The 19,126-nt window shown below is 42.6% G+C and overlaps 3 protein-coding genes across 3 annotated transcripts; 2 read left to right on the top strand and 1 right to left on the bottom strand.

Annotated features, from left to right (window-relative positions):
- Positions 1-2,065: 2,065 nt before the first annotated feature.
- On the top strand, positions 2,066-8,524 carry LOC131879922 (flotillin-1-like). The gene is made up of 5 exons (XM_059226415.1): positions 2,066-2,598; positions 6,045-6,320; positions 7,482-7,718; positions 7,797-8,194; positions 8,265-8,524. The coding sequence occupies exons 1-5, from the start codon at positions 2,371-2,373 to the stop codon at positions 8,413-8,415; spliced, it is 1,290 nt and encodes a 429-aa protein (XP_059082398.1). The 5' UTR covers positions 2,066-2,370; the 3' UTR covers positions 8,416-8,524.
- A 6-nt stretch (positions 8,525-8,530) lies between these two features.
- LOC131879918 (eukaryotic translation initiation factor 3 subunit C-like) lies at positions 8,531-12,736 on the bottom strand (the record flags this gene model as incomplete). Its single annotated transcript, XM_059226411.1, is given in 8 exon segments — positions 8,531-8,933; positions 9,048-9,540; positions 9,719-9,838; positions 10,063-10,395; positions 10,591-10,947; positions 11,025-11,279; positions 11,346-12,509; positions 12,599-12,736. Coding segments are annotated over 7 exon segments (2,835 nt in total). The 3' UTR covers positions 8,531-8,933; positions 9,048-9,057.
- A 1,242-nt stretch (positions 12,737-13,978) lies between these two features.
- LOC131879929 (translocon-associated protein subunit beta-like) lies at positions 13,979-15,473 on the top strand. Its single transcript, XM_059226423.1, has 3 exons — positions 13,979-14,225; positions 14,319-14,681; positions 15,125-15,473. The coding sequence occupies exons 1-3, from the start codon at positions 14,094-14,096 to the stop codon at positions 15,236-15,238; spliced, it is 609 nt and encodes a 202-aa protein (XP_059082406.1). The 5' UTR covers positions 13,979-14,093; the 3' UTR covers positions 15,239-15,473.
- Positions 15,474-19,126: the final 3,653 nt, after the last annotated feature.

Here is a 19,126-nt window from a genome sequence, read left to right as displayed (position 1 = left end):
GATGAGAGGACACTTGAAGTATGGGCGTCAGCATTGTTTGTGAAAGAGTTTTTTCGCTGACTTCCTGTCCGCAACTGAAAATTGAATTCCAAGCAATTCAAGACGAAAAGCTTAATTTCATTCCGTTCAACCAGAAGCTTGACCATTCCTAACACAAACTAATTTTGTATTGTCAGCATAAGAAGAAATCTTGACCTAACCATTAAGCTCCTGAAGTGGAGCCATCAAGATGGTAAAAAAGAGGACCTAAAATGGAGACCTGAGGGCAATCTGACTTGCCTTGACCTCATATAATTCACTAAGGAGTCCCTCGACCTGAAGTAGTTCCTTCCTACCACGAAGGAAACTTCTTAACCAATCGAAAAATTTGCCTTGGATCTCACTCTCATAGAGCCTGCAAACATATTCAAGATTGTTCAGCAACATTTTGAATATGCTTCGCCCATTTGGGCTCCAATGAGTTCAGCGGGTTTGCAAAAGGTCGAACAAGTCCAAAGATGCTTCACTAGGAACGTTACAGGAATGAGAGAGCTCTCGTATCGGGAGAGACTACACAAGTTGGGACTGTACAGTGTTCAGAGAAGCTACGAAAGGTATCTGATACTGTACGCCTTCAAAAGCATCCATAAACTTTGTCCCAACCCAGGATTTAGAGTCAACTCTAGTGACCGGATGGGCTTAATGTGTGTTTTGAGAGCACCTTCAAGCCCTCGAGTATCCAGGCTAGTTCGAACAATGAAGTCCACTTCTCTGCTTTCTCGGGCTCCTTCATTGTTTAATTTCCTTCCCTCTAATATCCGTAGGAAATACGTAGGCCTCGTGGATCCAGTAATATCTTTCAAGTCAGACTTGGTTTTTTTTGGATAGCATTCCTGATCAACCCTACATTCTAGGACTAGCTCGGTCTGCCAACTCGAACCCGTTGGTAAACCAAATATTATATAAAGATTGAAAGGTCAAATGAATTGGAGGGCTCAAAAGTGTAAACCTTGACATTCAGTACCATTGATTCTAAATTCTGGTTGAGGTAAAAGCTCAAGCTTTTACTAGATGTCCAAATAGAATCTCAATGCTTCACGTGCAAGTGACCAAATAAAAAAACATTTGCATCTAAGCCCAGGTCTCTTCACCCTGAGAGTTATCAAAAATAAAGCACCCAGAGGTAACAAATTTGATCTAGAAACCTGCATGGTTTAGTGTATTAATTCGGGGTTCAAGTTAGGAAACAAATTCAAGGCCTTTTGATTTCAAAGATTTTGAAATAATGAAATATATTGAAACCTTTGGTAATTGCTTCAAACTTTTGCAAAATTAATTTGATTTTGTCTTTTTATGCGGCTTTTTTTAAACAGGCTTATATCCTTGCCATTTTCTCCTGTGAAAATGAATTATTTGATGATTTAAAATTTTTCAGTGATAACTTGGCCCTCAAAAAGATTTTTTTTTCCGAGCCATGGTCATCACCATCAAGCCAGAGTCCTATCGATTTGTAAAAGGCTGCTAAAATTGATAGAAACGTTTCTCATCACACAAATGGAGGCAAATTCGTCTTAACGATGGCGTTGGCTGGTGAGCCTTAAGGTAATGCGTATTTCGGCATTTGTCATTCTGACCAAAATTGGTATTTTCCGCAAAATAAGTCATTGGCCGGGACGTTAACAACAAGCCTTGGTTGAGCCTTGTTTTCGCCATTCTGAAATATGTTCCGAATCCACTCTAGTCCACCCTAATCTTGGAGAGACAAAACTGAACTGTGGCCATTACGCCCAGGCCATCAGAGCGTCCACTCGTTTGCTCCCTCGCGTCTCCATGCTCAGGTGGAACTCTTTGGCCAATTTGGCCGGCTATGCATAGATAGAGGTAACCACGGCGGATAGCCCGCCAAAGCCTGGACTTCGTGGGCATCGGGAACTCCTTTACAGAACTCCACTTACACCACAATGCCCTCAATGGATCCTCCGTGTCAGTATTTCCCCGTTTTGCTTGACTGTATGTAGTTTGTAGACTGGCTGTTTTATGTGGGTACGGGACAGTGTTTTTCATCGAATTTCTTAGCTACGACGCACTGGGTGAATGTATTAAGTAAGGTCTTGAATGAACGAAGGCTTGTGCTTCTAACTCTAATTCTAAAGCTGAGTTCGAACTACCAACTTCTTTGGGCTGGGATTCAAAACTGGATTGAATCGGGATCACTCCGAGTGCTTATGTTTGTGTGAGTGTGTGCATTCGTTAAGGTTGTCATGCCTGGTGCCCTTAATGTACGTTGTATATGATCGAATGAGGGTGAATTTCCGTCCGCTTCTCGCTATCGCTCGACAATTGAATCACTTGTGATCACTGATCAGATTGAGTGACATTAGGACATCCATCATGTGTTTCAACGTGGGCGTGGTGACCTGTGGTCCCAATGAGGCTGTCATCATCTCGGGCGTGTTTCATGGGGGCAACCCATCCATGATTGTGGGAGGCCGTGCCATCGTGATTCCGTGCTTACAGAAAGTCCAGCGCATTCCCCTCAACATCATGACCCTAAAAATTGAATCCCCGCGAGTGTACACTAGTCAAGGGGTGGCCATCTCGGTCACGGGGGTGGCTCAGGTAACCAACACGCCTAATCTAAACGGGTTAACTGTTGGGTGAACAATATTTGGGACGATTTGGTAGGCTGCCTGAGGTTGCTGCTTTAGGGCAAAGAAAATTGCGCTCGATTCCGACGGAATTGTCCTGAATACTGAACACGGCGCTGCCAGGATTACAGTGTCTTCTAGCCAGACAGGACAAGAATGAACGTACGGTTGGGCAGGAGTACGAACTTCTAGAAATATGAGCTGATTCTTCGTTGATCAGCTTACCCCTCTCGTCTCACCACTGAGACGACTGCCATAGTGGTTCAAAAGCCTTTTTGAAGTACAACAGAAATATCCAAGCAAATCTTGTTAACTAATAGCCATATGCGCGACAAATTTGAGCCAAATTTCAATAAATCAATCACGTCAAAATAACTTCTTATGGTTTTTGTAAGGAAGAAGACTGACGCATTTCTCTCAATACCTGATTAGCTTTTTTGACCACCGTGGTGAGACGGGTGAGACGAGGCGAGACGAGACGACCGTGTCCAAGAATCCAGCTATGGACTACTGCTGATAAGCCTCCCGCCAACTCAGCCTGCTCTTGGTCATAGCAAATCTGAGCCACTTCTCGAATTAAAGTAATAAAATATGACACGTAGATTTCTTCAATTAAAGACAGGTCATCTCTATACCATTTACTTGTAAAGTGGTTCGTTTTGAAGATTAAAAATTCAAAAGCTCATGTAGCTAACCAAGAGCAGGCCGAAAATTCGAATTTTATGTTCTGTTTACTACATAACTTGTATTGGAATAAAGTGAACGGTTTAGGAGATTATAATTTTTTGCTTCCGTTCGCAATCCACATCTCTAGAAGCCTATGGCAAAGGCATGGAAGGGTGGGACGAGATTTCAAAATTAAAAAAAGAATTTACAATTTGGGTGTAATGTCATTAGGCCTCGAAAAAGAGGTTGCTTTTTGAACAATTGATATTTTTTCACGGCGAAAATTTTCCAGCAAAGTTACATACATTGCATAAAGTATTTTGAAATCAACTTTGTCCCGATTATTTTCAGTTATGTAATGGTTGGTGTACAACTGTATTCGACAGGTTCTCCCTAAAGGCTTCCTTACATATTTTCTTCTAAAAGTTTCATGTTGGTCTTTATAAGTTTCAAACTGCCTTCAAAACTCCGTTTATTCCCCTGTGACAAAAAAAGACCTCAAAAACTAGTACTGGGGAGAGTCCTTTGATTTTCTGACCTTTTGCTGGACTCAAGTCAAACAAAAGGACTCATCCAACTTTCGCTAAGCTATGCAAGACTAATGCAATCGTCCTTCAAGGGCTTGTTTCTTACATGGTCCATTCAGGACAGAGAAAAGCCTGTTTTCTGAAGAATTGCAATTATTTTTTATAATCTATTATCTAGTCCGGACTAAAGTCCTTTTCAAAAGACTCGTAGTAATTGGCCAGGACACTGACTACAAGCCTTGGTTTACCCTTGTGCTTCCCATCCTCAAATATGTTCAGAGTCTATTCGAGTCCACCCCAAACCAAGGACTCTTTTGTGTCCTTAATCAAACCTGGAGAAAGAAACAAACTGGTGGGTACTAGAGACCCTGGATGCAGAGACGCGCGAGTTTCGGCAAGTGGCTCCAGTTAAAAAAAAAGTAGTTTCGAAACACAATTTTGATTATTTCACTATGTAAGAAAGAGTCATGAATAGAACCTGAAAAAAACTTTTAAACCTCTAATGGCTTTTTTGGCCCAAAACACATTTTTGAGCCACATTTCCAATTTTTCGCACTTATTTTCTTAGCCATATTTCCATTTTCTTGACTCTTTTTCTACTTTACCTATTTCCTCACTATATTTTCAAAATTTAGGGCCTTTTTGTCCTTTTATTGTCATTTGGGTTCTTATCAGCTTCCTTCTTTTCTTTTCTTGTTTGGGACCTTTTTATTTGTTTCTATGCAGTACTATCAGATGAAAAGTTAAGTCCTCAGAAACAACCTTGACTTTTTTTGACTTTGGGTTTTCACTGGCTTTAGTAACTGCTGCAAAGAATGTAATCCTCATTATAATCAATATGAAAGATTATGATTTGTCCAGCTGGTGCCACTTAAGCTTTATACAATATTAGTAGTCTACCAATGAATATATTTATCGAGTTCAACTCCCTTTTTTGTTTTGGGAATGGCTGTCAAAAATGAAAGCTATAATTGAGCCACATCTGCGGTCATGGGTTTGAACTGACCCACAATTATTTTGTGAACAAAATTGCCCTCAGCAGCAAATACTGTTTACCATAACATCTGCATCAATTTAAAAGGTGTTCTAATGTACAATATTATAAGAATTTTCTTTTTAAATTTTTAGTGAACTCAATGGATAGTCTAGCAAATACAGTTGGGTGCTTAGATTTTGAAATATAAGAATGCTAAAACCGACTTTTTTGCCATATACAATTCTTTTTGCATTTTTGCTGGTTTTTAGATATTTACGCCCGTTTTGCACATATTCATAACTTTTTCCATGTTTTCTCAACTTGGTGTGCATTTTTCTCAACTTAGAAAAAATCCCTTAGGTTCACAAGGCAACATTTTTTAGGTTTAGTCATGACAAATAATATTAAATATTTATTTCATGTATACTGATAACTCTTCTTTAGTGACCAGCAATTTTGTTCATTCATGGATTCCATTGTTAGTGATATATTTGTGACTTAATATTTTCTTTCTGAATCCAATTTCTCAGAAGATTAGATTGATGAAATATATCATTAGGGAGTTAAACTTAACATTAACACATGTGGCTTGCCTGGATCTCTCAGGAAACTAGCCACTTTGTAAATTGTTAAGTATGATTATACTCTATCTTTTGATGCACTTTAGTCCAACTTGCTATTGACAGACACTGAAAGAAGAGTGAAAAACGTACTTACCTATGGTAATCACAAGGTCGTCCTGCTCTTCATGGTTGACATTTCCTGATCGTGGAGAGAAGGCTCTGGCAAAAACATTGAAATTGGTTGCAAAGAACTTAAATTAGAAATAGCGAAATGAGATTATCCTAAAGACCAAGGACATTTAATATGGGCTACCCTGTATGTCATGTCCCGTGTTGGGGTGAGTTCGGCACAAGTCTGATTTGTACGTCCGAGTCCTTTGATATCACAACTTTTAATTGATCTTTAGGTGGACTCAAGCCTGTCCGAAAACCTGATTTTGCTTAAGTAACTTAGGCTAATGCAATCACCTTTCAAGGGCTTGAATCTTTTATGATCAATTCATGGCGAATTTTGGCCCTTTTCTTGAAGAAATCCAATGAAAAAAAAATATTTATTTTCAAGATTATTACCAAATTCGAGATAAAGATCCGAGTGCATTCGGACTTCCGTCCAGGCCAACCCTAGGTCTAGTCATCTCTCTACGATATTTGAATTGAACATTCTCATCAACGCACCACATTTCAGGTACAAATTAACGGAACGAATGAAAAAATGTTGAAAACTGCAGCGGAAATCTTCGGCTCCAAAACCGCCGAGGAGATTCTCTTCGTGTCCAAAGAGACCTTAGAAGGTCATCAGCGAGCCATCATGGGAAACATGACCGTGGAAGAGATCTATCGAGATCGAAAGACGTTTTCTGAACGAGTCTTTGCCGTGGCATCCACAGATTTCATTCAAATGGGCATCAAGATCGTGTCTTACACTATCAAAGATATCACAGATGAAGAGGGCTATCTCTGGGTAAGCATATTGCAGAGCAAACCAACCAAACAGAGCAGACTGGTTTGAAAGGGTTTCGCTCCTTCATTATTTTCTTATCGCCAACGACAAAAAGGGTGTCATGGGCCATTTGGACGGTCGTAAGCGGTTGGGACTAGCTCACTCCGTTACATGTTTTTTACCGTTATCATCGCCTGAATCATGAATTTCATAGTGTTGAATCAAAACACAGGCACACTTAATTCAAAATATGTCAATAACTTGCATTTGAAGTTGTTGAATTAACTGACCTAGTCGTCTCTGACAGCCTGACTTGTTCTGTCTTGAGCTGGGAAACGCAACTCAGCTCATCAATCAATTCCGTCGATTTAACGAGTTTATAGTACTTACAGTAAGGATATTTTGCAGGAAGCAACTGGTAATTATTAGATAGAATTGTGCTCCGAGGTGCCTATGTTTTGATTCAAAACTATAACAATCAAGATTCAAGCCCTGGTAGTGTTAAAGAACTCTTAACCCCCAAACAAGTCCCAACCGCCTATGACTGGCCAAATCGCCTTAGACACTTATTTTGCCGCAGGTAATACTAGAATAACCTGAACCGTTGAAAACCCTTCGCTATTGGTGGACTTTGAAAAAAAAGTTTCAAAATGCAAAAACAAGTCATGATACAAAAGGAGTTGTTACAATGAGCAAAAGGTCGTTTTTAGCCCCTTGTAGTCTTTTAGTTGCATTTTTTTAACCAAACTTAGGCGACCAACTATATTTACTAGGTTATCCATTAAGTTTAGAAATTAGCATACATCTTTTTGCAATATTGATACATATGTCATGGAATACAAATGATTCTCTTCTGGAGCCTACTTTTTTGTTTCTTTGGGCACGGCTGTTCACAACCAAAAAGTTGGGTTTTGGATCTGATAAAATATCGCAGGCATAGCTCAGCTGTAGACTTCCTTTCCCAAACAAAAAACAAGGTAGTTTAATTTCATAATTGGAAATTTGGCACAATTTTTTTCTCTTTAAAAAGGAAAGCCAACGTTTTTCAGGTTTTAACTTTTGCTTCAAGGTCTACTTATTTGTAATAAAAAATTATTACTCACTCTTAACGGGGTATCATAAACCAAGCCACTGGTCCGGCAAAATTAAAAATGTTCACCATTTTCATATTCAAATTCATAGGCCTTGGGACAAGGACGAACGGCAGAAGTTCGACGTGATGCCCGCATAGGTGAGGCCGAAGCTCAAAAGGAAGCCACCATGGCCGGAGCCATGGCCAAAGAACAGAGTGTCCAAGCTAGATTGTTGAATGATACGGAGATTGCTCGGGCCAAGCGAGATTATGAACTCAAAAAAGCCACATATGATGTTGAGGTGAACACTGCCGAAGCAGAGGCACAATTGGCTTTTCAACTCCGGGTAAGTACGACCATCTCGTGAATATGGGTCGACGTCCTTGAAAGAAATACAATGGCTTATTCCCATCAATATCATCAGGCGGCCACAATTAATCAGCAAATCAAAGAGCAAGACTTTCAAGTCAAAGTGGTCGAGAGGATACAAGAGATCGAGGTTGCTGAGCAAGAGATTCAACGACAAGCCAATGCCTTAGATTCGCTTGTTAAGAAACCTGCCGAGGCCGAAAAATATCGACTGGAGAAAATTGCCCAGGCCAATCGACTCGTACGTGTTTTGGAGGCTGAAGCCGAGGCTGAAGCGGAAACCCTACGAGGAGAAGCCAAAGCATTTGCAATCGAAGCCCGAGCTAAAGCTGAAGCCGAAGAGATGGCTAAGAAGGCAGATGCTTGGAACGAATATGGGGAAGTGGCGAAAGTGCATATGATTCTGGAGACCTTGCCCGTGATTGCTCGTGACGTGGCCAAACCCTTAAGCAAGTATGTGTCGTATTCTTAGTTCCTTTTTTACTATAGCTTGTTAATGATCTTCTTTTTACTTCCACATCAGGGTCAACAAGATAACTATGGTGACGGATGGGCCAGGGGAAATTGGTGCGTCCAAGATAACGGGAGAAGTCCTCCAAATTATGCAGAAAATGCCGGAATTAGTGAAAGATATGACTGGGGTGGATATTACGAAACAAATGGTGCCTGCTTAGGGAACACATATTTTTCCTCTAATTCGTGTCAACGAGTGCCTTACACGTTTTTATCTCAAATATGGTAATCAAAATACGATCTTTTACAATATATAGTACAGTAAATCAATTTCAGTGAAGCAGGATCATTGCCAATGTATTTTTTCAGTAGCTTCAATGAATAAGAATAGTTTGAAAACTAGGTGTCTGGCAAGCCACCGATAAAAAACGATCGAGATCGCGACCTTTAATCACGCATTATCATCCGAGCGACCAAATTATGTACCATTTTCCACCTCTTGCGCTTAACAAACCTATCAAAAGTCATTTTCTTGTTGTGAACCACATGGAATTGTTTCATAGAGGAACATAAGCTGGGCTTTTGATGTTGGTAAAGATGATAATGAATGAAGGTGCCTGACGACTTAGTGGTTATGCAGTCCGGTGAGGTTGAATATTCAGATTCACATGGCTCTGGTCCACACATATGGGCAATAGTGCTTGCACGAATGGTACAAGTTTTCATTGGGAAGGTCGATCTGAAGACGCAAAAAAACAACACTTAGTTTACCCTAGTTCAACCTCGTCTTACGTTTGAATACAATTTTTCATCCACGGTATGAGTTGCTCACCATTTAACAATTCTGCCTTACCTTCGAGCAACTACTCGCGATCCCGCGATTTCCATGGACGACCACTTTGTCGGTCGTGGTGAGAGCGATGATTATCATGAGAACGATGGTTGTCGTGGGAACGATGGTTATCGTAATTCTTATCGGAAAACTTGACCCCACGTCGGTCTCCATCATACTTGCCACCACCACCACGTCCTCGACCTCGACCTCCATCTGATCGGCCAAACATGCCACCTCCGTCTCGACCACCCCTATCGTCTTTGCCACGCCAATTGCCACCTTGCCATCCACCTTGACGAAGATCCAGGCGTTCATTGTTGTCCACGAGAACGGCAATCTTGTCGGATAGTTGCAAGGAAAGCGACTGTAGACGAGTGGGTTCGGTCCGGTGCATGACAAGACATTCCGTGGGTTCATCCAAACTGGCCATGAGCTCCTCGTTGATGATCATCTTGGACACAATGGCATGGACAACCGTTTTGTTCAACTCGTACATTTGAGCCAAAGAGTCCTATGTATAAACGAATCAGTTGATAATTCGCGCAAAATTTTGAAATTCAATAACTATGATCTTGATGTCATTCAGAGGGATATACAAGCTTCAGTTGTGTATCAGACGGCAATTCCTATTTGTACTGGATCATCATGAATAAATAGCTGGTCAAAAGGAGTTGTGAATTTGAACTTACCACTGAAATGGAGTCGTAAACCTTTGAATAAGTAAAGAGGTAAGTCCTCAGGGCTTCCTCTTGCACCTTTCTTGCTAACATTGTGCGGACTTTATCGGCTTCATAGAAGAGATCCCACACCTAAAAAAAATTACAGGGCATTAGACGATGGTCAAGATCAGCTTTAGAAGAGCAAACATACAACAATCTAAAGTCAGCTTGTCATATAATTTCATGGGCCACCTCAGGGCAAACATTAGCTCGTTAGAGCTGAACGCAAGCCTCAGACTGACTCAAAACTGCAGGACAAAAAATCATCACCAGATTGACACCAAATCTCAGTCTCACTTGTTGAGCCTACGTACCTTGGCATTCATTTTGTCATTGATGACCAGGTCTCTACATTTCTTCCAATCGCCATTCCTCATGGCTTTGGACGCGGCCACGACGTGCTCTCTCATGGACTCGGGAGGTCCAATCAAAGCTTGCCGTTCGCTTGATCTCAGTTGTTGGTAGTATGACTTGGAGATCATTCTTCGTCGGGTGTTGAATTCATGAGCCGCCATGTACGGGATTTCAATCAGCATAGCGGAAACCAAATACACGCATTCCAACATTTCTAAGTTGATGTGCATGTGAAACGGCATCTGGCGTTGCTTTTCCAATTTTTCTTGCTCGTTGGATCGCTCATGATGACGCTAGCAATTCAAAAAGCAATTTTTCGTAAGGCAACAATTGAGATACAGATTTGGAACGGGTACCATTGCTTATTGTTTTTAAGTCAGTTCAAATAATAGCTTCAGTTGTGTATCAGACGGCAATTCCTATATTTGATGGATCATCAGACGATATCTAGCTCTTAATAACGCCCGCTCAACTCCTTGAGGTCTTACCTGGGGAAGTAATCCTTGAGCTAGGAGCTCCTTGGATCGACCACCTTGTTGGATGTCTAACAAGGCATTGTGGGCGTCCCAGATCTCTGCATGTCTGAACCCACACAGACCCAACTGGACCATGGCTCGATTGTACATGATCTGGGTGGCTGGATCGGCGTGAGTGATGCTGTCTTGAAGATGGCTCATCAGCATCAGATCTCGAGCCTCGTACCAATTGTCGTGAATGGCGTGGTGGTAGATGTGGCAGAGGATAGCTCTCGTTCGAAGACGATCCGTGGCATCCTTGGAATAGATAAACTTGCACAAACGATCCATGCTGGCCAAAGAGGTCTCCTCTTTGTCGTCACTTTCTCCCTGAAAGTATGAGTATAAGAAATTTAATAATTAACACTGCTTGGAACCGTAGACGACTCGAGGTCTATTCGATCTACCTTTCGTTGTTGGATGACTCTAGGATCGAACTTGAAATAAATGTGTTCGGCTCTCTTCAAATAGATCCGACAAAGATCGCTCGGAGAGCCTTGTTTGGCCTCAATCAAGCTTTGAGTCTTCTGCAGAATGCTAACAACTCGAGGCTCGTCCTTCAGCCGATCCACATACTCATTGCTATGAGCGTCGCAGCCTTTTAACACCTTGATGAACTCTTCGTCCATTCGCTCAACACACGTCAAAAAACAACCTCGAACCTGGAAAAAACATAATTAGGTTTCAAATAATTGGTTCATACATGATAAAGGGAAGTTAAGCCGCACTTTGTATGGTTTAGTTTCGAAGCTCTCTTGATCCTCGGTGATGTTGTCGCCCGTAGCGAGCTCTTCCATGTTTTCCTCCACCATAGCCAAGAGTTTCTCAATAGCCGGCATACACTTTTCCCAATACTCGGGTTTCATGGCCGACGACACTTTGGGGTTGTAATCAAAGATGGCGGCGATGATGCCAAAATGGATCTTGGTGTAGATACCCGAGCCTAATTGATTTTCTTCCGAAATAGATAAGAGCTCGGAGAGCAACTCAATTTGTTCTTTGCGATTGGTCCGCTTCTTGCCACGAGCCGACATAATCTCGATCAACTTCTTCAGCACGAGCTCGTGGTTGATTTCATCATCTTTCTCAAACATTTTGGGCTTCTCGGCGCCTCCCGGTCCGGTGACCGTGGTCCATTCCTTATCGTCGTCTTCATCGGACTCGATAATCTTGAGTTTTTCCTTTTTCTTGCGGTCCTTTCGCTCTTTCTTGTCCTTCTTGCCCTCGCCATCGGTGGTTTTCTTCAAGAATTTTTCGCGCAAACTCATGCCGGGCTCGTCATCGGAGGAATCCGATTCGCTTTCACCGTCGGAGTCCCAGTACGAATCGTCACTGTCGTCATCATCGTCACCAGTGGCCTGCTTCTTAACCTTGGTCGGCTTTTCGGGGGCGTGTGAGCCTTCGCGCGACTTGGACGTGGATTTTCGGAAGTTGTCCTCATCTTCGTCACCGCTGGATTCGGAGGCATCGGCCTTGTCTTCGTCCTCATCGTCGTCGGCATCGGGATTGGCGCGGAACTTGGCCACATCGGTCTCAAATTCTTCCCGGATGTATTTGCGTAGCTTTTGTCGCAAGGCGCCCAACGATTTGGAGTTGTTTTTGCTCATATTCTTGCGACCTTCGCGATCTTCCCACGTTTCGTTAATGAGGTCCTCCATTTCGACCAGGATGCGCAAGTAAAACCGGGGCGTGACGCCATTCTCTTCCTTGGCAATCACGGGGCGGGCTTTATCGTAGGCGCGGGTCAACTCGACGAAACTGGTCTCCATCTTGTTAAAATCCTTGATCTTCTTCGAGTTTCGGATGTTCTTCATGAGCGAAGACAGTTGTTCGTAGCGCTTCTCCTTGGCCGAACGAACCACGCGTTTCGTGTCCTCTTCATCGTCGCTGAACTGCAAAGAGAGACGGAAAAAAGTCAGCGCCAGGCTCAGCCCACCCCTCAGGGGCGGACCCTTCACACGAATCCAGCAACATGACTTACGATGAAGGCGGCCGGCGTGGGTTTATTGGGTTTGCGTTGGGTTGGCGGCATCTCATCCTCGGAATCGGAAGCGCTCGAGGACGAAGACTCGTCCGACGAGGCCGTGGCGAAAAAACGAGACATGATGTGGCCCGAGAAGAACTAGGATGGATGGGGGTCGAAACCTGCAAAGGCCGGGAGACGTAACGCGAGCCTTCAGATACCTGTAAAAGCAAGGCCGTGTTACAATTCTATGACTATTTTGTCGCTCTCACGGGCGATGAACGATCTCCGGGCCCGAGGGCGGCGCTGCGGGACCCATTCCCGGACCAAAATGACGGCTGGGGCACTCACCTGATCCAAACCACATTGGAAATTGAAAGCGACAACAGCCACTCTCCTAGACTGCCCTATGCCGGACCCGCGGCTGAATCGGCCGGACAGAGATCAAACACCGGAAGAAGAAATTGTGTGATAGACGACTGCCCTGAGAAATAAAGCGGCATGCATTAAAGCAAAAATTGAGATTAAATTCAGTTCAATGGATATGATAGTAGTCAGATACAACAAAGCGAGAATTTCTATGGCTATTTTTGGGTAGGAAGCGTCAAATTTTTCCCATTCAATTTATCATGACCAGGATAAGACGAAGTCTGATCGGGGTTTTCCGGGACCAGAAGTCGTAGAAACAGTGGTAGTGACTGGGCAAAAACGAAAAGCTGCAGATCAACAACCATGGACTAAAAGGTCAAATTCTACGACAAATTAGTCTCATGTTTACAGTGGTCAACGTCTAGATGACAGATACAATCAGGCGGGATGGTTTTATCAAGAGCTTCTAGGCCCTAAGTTGACGACAGCGAATGTTTGCGGGGTGGCCGGTGACGTCGCTGACCGGCTGAGATCAGCGTGACGTTTTTTGAGTGGCGAGTCGTTTCAGTTTATAGGTAGCCAGAGGGCTGGCTAGGTAGAATGAACCCATTGATGCATCATACTCCAGGCCAGATAGTAAGTCCTGGTTCTAATCATTCCTGGGCTGTTTCGTTTGGGCTCATTTTCATCCCCACGTATTTATGGTTTTGGTTGGGGTGCATCGTCACCCGGATCCAGCCTGCCACTCATGATTCCTTATCCAGGGTGTCAGTGGAACCGATGGTGACATGGCCTGTTTACATGTTGAGAATGTCAGGCTAGCCAATTTAGAAACCTATCGACCAGTTAAGAGCATAACACTGAATGGTTGGGTTTTTCCCCACTTAACTTCTTGGCACCTAAATCATTTTGGAGCCCATCAAAATTGCCTTCGTGTAGCTTAAGTCAAGTCAAGCTTGGTTAATTCAGCCATCTACTGAGGCCATGTTGGAGTTCTCTGAAGCCGCTTGACCTTTTTCTAACGAGCAAATGTGCGAACCTGACTGTGCTGTCATTTGAAGCTGTGATAATTCAGTGTCTTTTTCTGGTCCAACCTAGTAGTTTCCGTGGGATTTTTGCCTCCCATCTCGTGTCATCACACATCATGCCAGTATCTAGGATCGCATTGTTATTGTGTGTGCTGGTGTGGCCCGCCCTCGTTTGGGGCGGCAATCAAGCCAGTACGGGTGGAAGTGCGGGCTCCAATGCTCAAGCGCGGCTCCTGGTCGCCAAACAGGTAGGTGGATGAAGCAATGAAAGGAGGAAGGAATGGCTTGAACCCAGATCCAAAAAGGTGACTTTATCGTGGGTGCCACTCATTCATTTTCAGATTCAGAACAAGTACTTGGTGGAGGGCAAGGATATCGTGGTCAAGTACTCCTTGTACAACGTGGGCGAGAGTGCGGCGCTCAACGTGTTGTTGAGCGAAAAGGGCTTTGGCGAGCAAGATTTCGACGTGGTGGGCGGACAGATGAACGTGCGCTTGGATCGATTGGCGGCCGGAGCCAATCACTCGCACGTGGTGGTGGTCCGCCCTAAGCGATTTGGATACTTCAACTTCACGGCCGCTGAGGTCAAGTACCAACCCTCGGAGGAGATCCAGACCATTCAAGTGGGTTACACGGGCACGGAGCCCCACCAAGCGCCCATCATCGCTCTCCGGGACTATGAGAAACAATTCTCTTCCCATATGGTAAGGCGGGAGGCGTGCCTCACTCAGCCGACCGGAACACGCCTGGGCACATGTCTTGTTTACGATGGGTGATTCGAGTCATTTTGAAGCTGCCTTTGAACTTGAAGCAGAGGCGGAAAATCAGAGCCGTTCTCTTTTCATGGCATGGAATCCAAGTCCTATGGATTAGCTCGACCCATTGCAATCGTAATCCTGAGAGGCGGTTACGAGCCTTGAATCGGTTAAGAAACAGCCATACGTTTTTTTCCGAATCAGAAGGGACTTGACCAAAACATTCTTCACCTGATTTCAAAATGTCAGTCCAAGGTCGTGCCATCCCCAGATCAGCCAACCACCAGAGATCTTGTTCGTCAATGACTGACTTGTAACGATACCGTGACAAGCCGCTATGCACTCAATTTTAGCGATAGCATTCTAATGTTTTGGGATGCCCTTTTTTCCAGCTCGATTGGTTGGCCTTTGCCGCTATGACTCTGCCTTCATTGGGCATTCCATTCCTGTTGTGGACTTCCAGCAAGTCTAAATACGAGGCCATTGCCCGCTCCAAAAAAGATTGAGACTACTCCGTTCGAGGTCCACGGTGTGGAGGAGAGCGATCGTCATCCGAAACTTGGACTTTTGACACACTCTTACGTCGCAATTGATGTTGTTTTTACTTTTTACGCCAGTAGGCCGATCCCATCTCGGTCTTTTTCATAAGATCCCACCGGATCCCTACCTGGACTCGTTGGCTGGCTTCGGCTGCAATCGAGCTTTTGTTGTGGCTGAAAATACAACCATTTCCCTCAACTATTTCAGGCTAAATTCATGGGATATAATTTGAAACTCGCCTTCCATGTTATTACCGCACGGCCTTGAATTTTTTGAAGGATTTTTTGTTACCTACTTTCGTATTCCGATAGGTCAGATCATCCACACATTGCAAAAGTGAAATGCCAATGTTTCCATTTTGTAGCGTCAAAGTAATGAAGGGATTATATACTTGGGTGCCATATCCATCTTCAGATTCAATTTCACGCGCTTGGCTTGGAGAGACATTAAATTTTAAGCACCATAACGGGAGGTTAAATAGCCCCGTCATTCGTTCCTAATTTTTTGGCTACCTTCAGAACTTAAAGTGGTATTTTCATTATTTTATTCTTTTCCTCGCTTTTTCCCCAACAGATTCTTCTTGTTTTGCAGTTTTCCAAACTTTGACCAAAAGCGTACCATTTATTTCGAGGCCTATTTATTGCTTCAACATTCCTTTTCATAGAGCGGAGGAAGTGCCCTCTACTTCGTCTAGGTGCGGACGAACAAACGTAGAACGAGAAAATATGCTCGCTCTAAGATGCCAGACTTTATCAAGAGATGATCAAATGTGCAATTTATTATTGATTGTCCAAGTACTTTGACAATAAATAAGCCGTCAACTTTTCTGGGAGACGTTTCAAATTCTACATAGGTAAATTTCTGAACAACTACGACACCTAAATAATCATTATTAGAGGAGGTTTTATACTGCATGATTGATAACGGGCCAACACTTTGGCAATCACCATTTCCAACTAAATGGGACTAGGAAGAGCAGTTCCACAAGGTCTTGCAGTCTAACTCTAAAAGCATTATTTTTACTAAACTTTTTTAGGCACAATTTCATGGTAATGGATGAAGAAAAGTCGCTGCTATACTGCAAGTATACAATATATAACTCTGTGTTTATCCCTATTTGGATGTGAAATGTGTTTGTAATTATAACCTTACAGCATTTGCATGGTCTCTCAGAAGGGTTGGTGGTGCATTTTTGGCGTTAGATTGTTATGCAGCAAAAAATACCTAGTTAAAATCAGGCATCTTGGAGCATGTTTGTGTATTCCTCCGTTTGTTTGTCCGCAATTTCGACGATGTTCTCCTTCAGTCATTTTTATAAGCAAAGACATTTGTCACCAATAAACAAAACGATATTTCAACTTCAAATGTTATGACAACTCTTCCATATCCGGATTTTTACGTGTTCAACCTTTAGAATATGTAGTGGCGCAAGAGAAATCAAGAAGTTCAGAGACATGTAAAATCATTAAGTTAAATGGACACGCTTATAAACATCTTTTCAGTGATAGCGTAAAAGTAGACAAAGAAAATGTTGACCTTTTTTAGCCATGAAAAGATAAATGCTATCGAAGGACATTAAACCAGAAAGGGAAAAGGAAAATTGTAATCAATGTTTTTGCTCCTTCTTCTTGGTATGTTCCTCAACAAGTTTTGGAGATTTGTTGCCATCAAATTTACGACGTGTTTTCGAGCTTCCTCTGGAAATGCTCAGCTGTAGAAGAAGCCAAGGCGTTGAAAAATTATTACATCAATTTTAAGCATACATCATCAAAAGTATTTTGTTTAGGGGAGCTTCCAGGCCATTCTCCCTTCCTTATAAAAAATAAAGAATGGCGTCACACCATCAAAAGTCAGCCAATGTCACTCGACGTTTTGCGGGTTAATTTTTTTGCAGAAACTTAGATATTGACAAAGAACGTGAAGGAGAATCGATGGAAATTAAACCAAAATAATCCCATAACGAACTATTTTACCCTAGTCAGAATAGGAGTTGTAGTTAAGACAACCATTCAATTTTTCAAACTCAGATCGGATGAAGCGCTGTAACTACAAGTTTAACAACAATGCAAATGCCGACCGGAACGAATTTATGTGTCAGGGTGTAAGAGAATACCAAAAGTTCAATGAGGCCGATTGATTGAATTGTTTGTTGTATTTTTTCAATCAACTTTTTTGAAGAACCGTTATCTGAAATGTTTTTTTGAAAATTGTTCGAAATTCAAGGGGTTTGGAAAAAAGTCGTGCATATCATGAACAACTTGTCCTTGTGCGACACAATTGCAACACACTGAAATCAAATTGCTTTTTACCATTTTAAGACGAGGCAAAGTAGGCAGAGGTGAGTTGTGAGGGTTGTGAGTCATGAAACAGGGTTTTTCGTCGAATGATCGGCCCAATTTTGTCCTCTCCAATAATGTAGCTAGACGATCTGCCAGTAATTCAACTGACTTTAACTAGTACTCTGTACTATTGCAGGGCACTAAATTTAATGTTTAGGGACTTTCAAACGGCCGGTCTGAGTGTGTTGTGTTGTGTAAGTGGTCGCGTGGCTGCATAAGCTAAGACACTTTTGTTCTTTAGCTTTCATTTCTTCCCTATCTCTAGTAGTTTAGTCTTATATCTTTTATTTTTATGTTCATGTCATATTTCACTTTTTTCGTCTGTCAACATTTTTTATCCCAATTCTAGGTTATTTCATGTATTTTTGGCTTAAGGAGTACTTCATTTTGTTTTCATTGTTTAGTCTGTTCATTTCATGTACTCGTAAATGTAGTCGATTTTTCTTGTTGTTTACAATCAGTTTAGTTTCCTATTTTCAATACAAAATTGGGTTCTAGAACCCTCTTTTGTTCGATTCCTCTCCATTGATGTTAGCTTGTTCCTGTAGTCGAGTTGGTGTATGTTGGCTGAGGCTAGCTAGCTGGTCAGCCAAGAGTAGGTCATCGTAGTCGACCCACTCTTATCTCTTCTCCTCTGTTGGTAGCCCCAACCTAGCGAAATCATCTATTCTCTTCTTGTCTGTCCCCAGGGAGTACGTTCCTCCTTGGTTTCCACCTAGCACGTGTGTTGTTTACCTGCTCTACAGCTGGTTCTCATTCACACGCGCTGGTTTCTCTCTTTGGCTCTCTTGGCTCTGTCTTCTTCTTCTTCTTCTACTTTTTCATCTTTTATTTTCCTCTTGCTCATTTCTAACGGTTTTTCGCTTGAAACTGAAGGAAGCCTCCAGAATATTTTCCATATTTTGTTCAGGTCTCAAGTATTTGCAATTAGGATCCCTTAAATAGTCTTGCTTTCAATAACCATGGAAGCTTTGTTGAAGGGACTTTCTGAAGGGGCTAGGAATTGTCTTGAGCTGGTTTTGGATGGGAAAACTCCGTCCTCTATCAATAAGCCTTTCATTATGGAAGCTTTAATAGCTTGGGTTGGTCACACCCAGCCACAAATTGACTGTGGGATGAACCAGTCAAGTGTAGGCAAAAGGGACACTGGCACTGACACTCTTGATTTGATTCAAACGCCCCTTGTAGTCAAAGAGGTCATACAGGTCAAAGAGAGCATAGTAGAGAATGCTATCGAAATTTGCGATGTCCATAAACGACAGAGATGCAAAAAGGCAGGCAAAGGGTGTAAACTGGCTCNAGGCCGATTTCTCTCACTTCGAATATTGCGAAGGTGTTTGAGAAGATCATGAAGTCCAAACTTGTTGAATTCCTTGATATTCATTAATTCCTTCCTCTTAGCCAGCATGGGTTCCGAGCACATTTTAGCACGGTTACCCAACTGATTGAGCATATAGAGCAGGTTATTGAGGGACTGGAGAGCCATGAATCAGTCGATGTAGTTTATCTCGACTT

Source organism: Tigriopus californicus, chromosome 4 (assembly GCF_007210705.1).
Source record: "Tigriopus californicus strain San Diego chromosome 4, Tcal_SD_v2.1, whole genome shotgun sequence".
In the NCBI taxonomy this organism is placed as follows: Eukaryota; Metazoa; Arthropoda; class Copepoda; order Harpacticoida; family Harpacticidae; genus Tigriopus; species Tigriopus californicus.
Note: the sequence above shows the minus strand (reverse complement) of the source record. Positions and strands in the feature narration are given on the sequence as shown.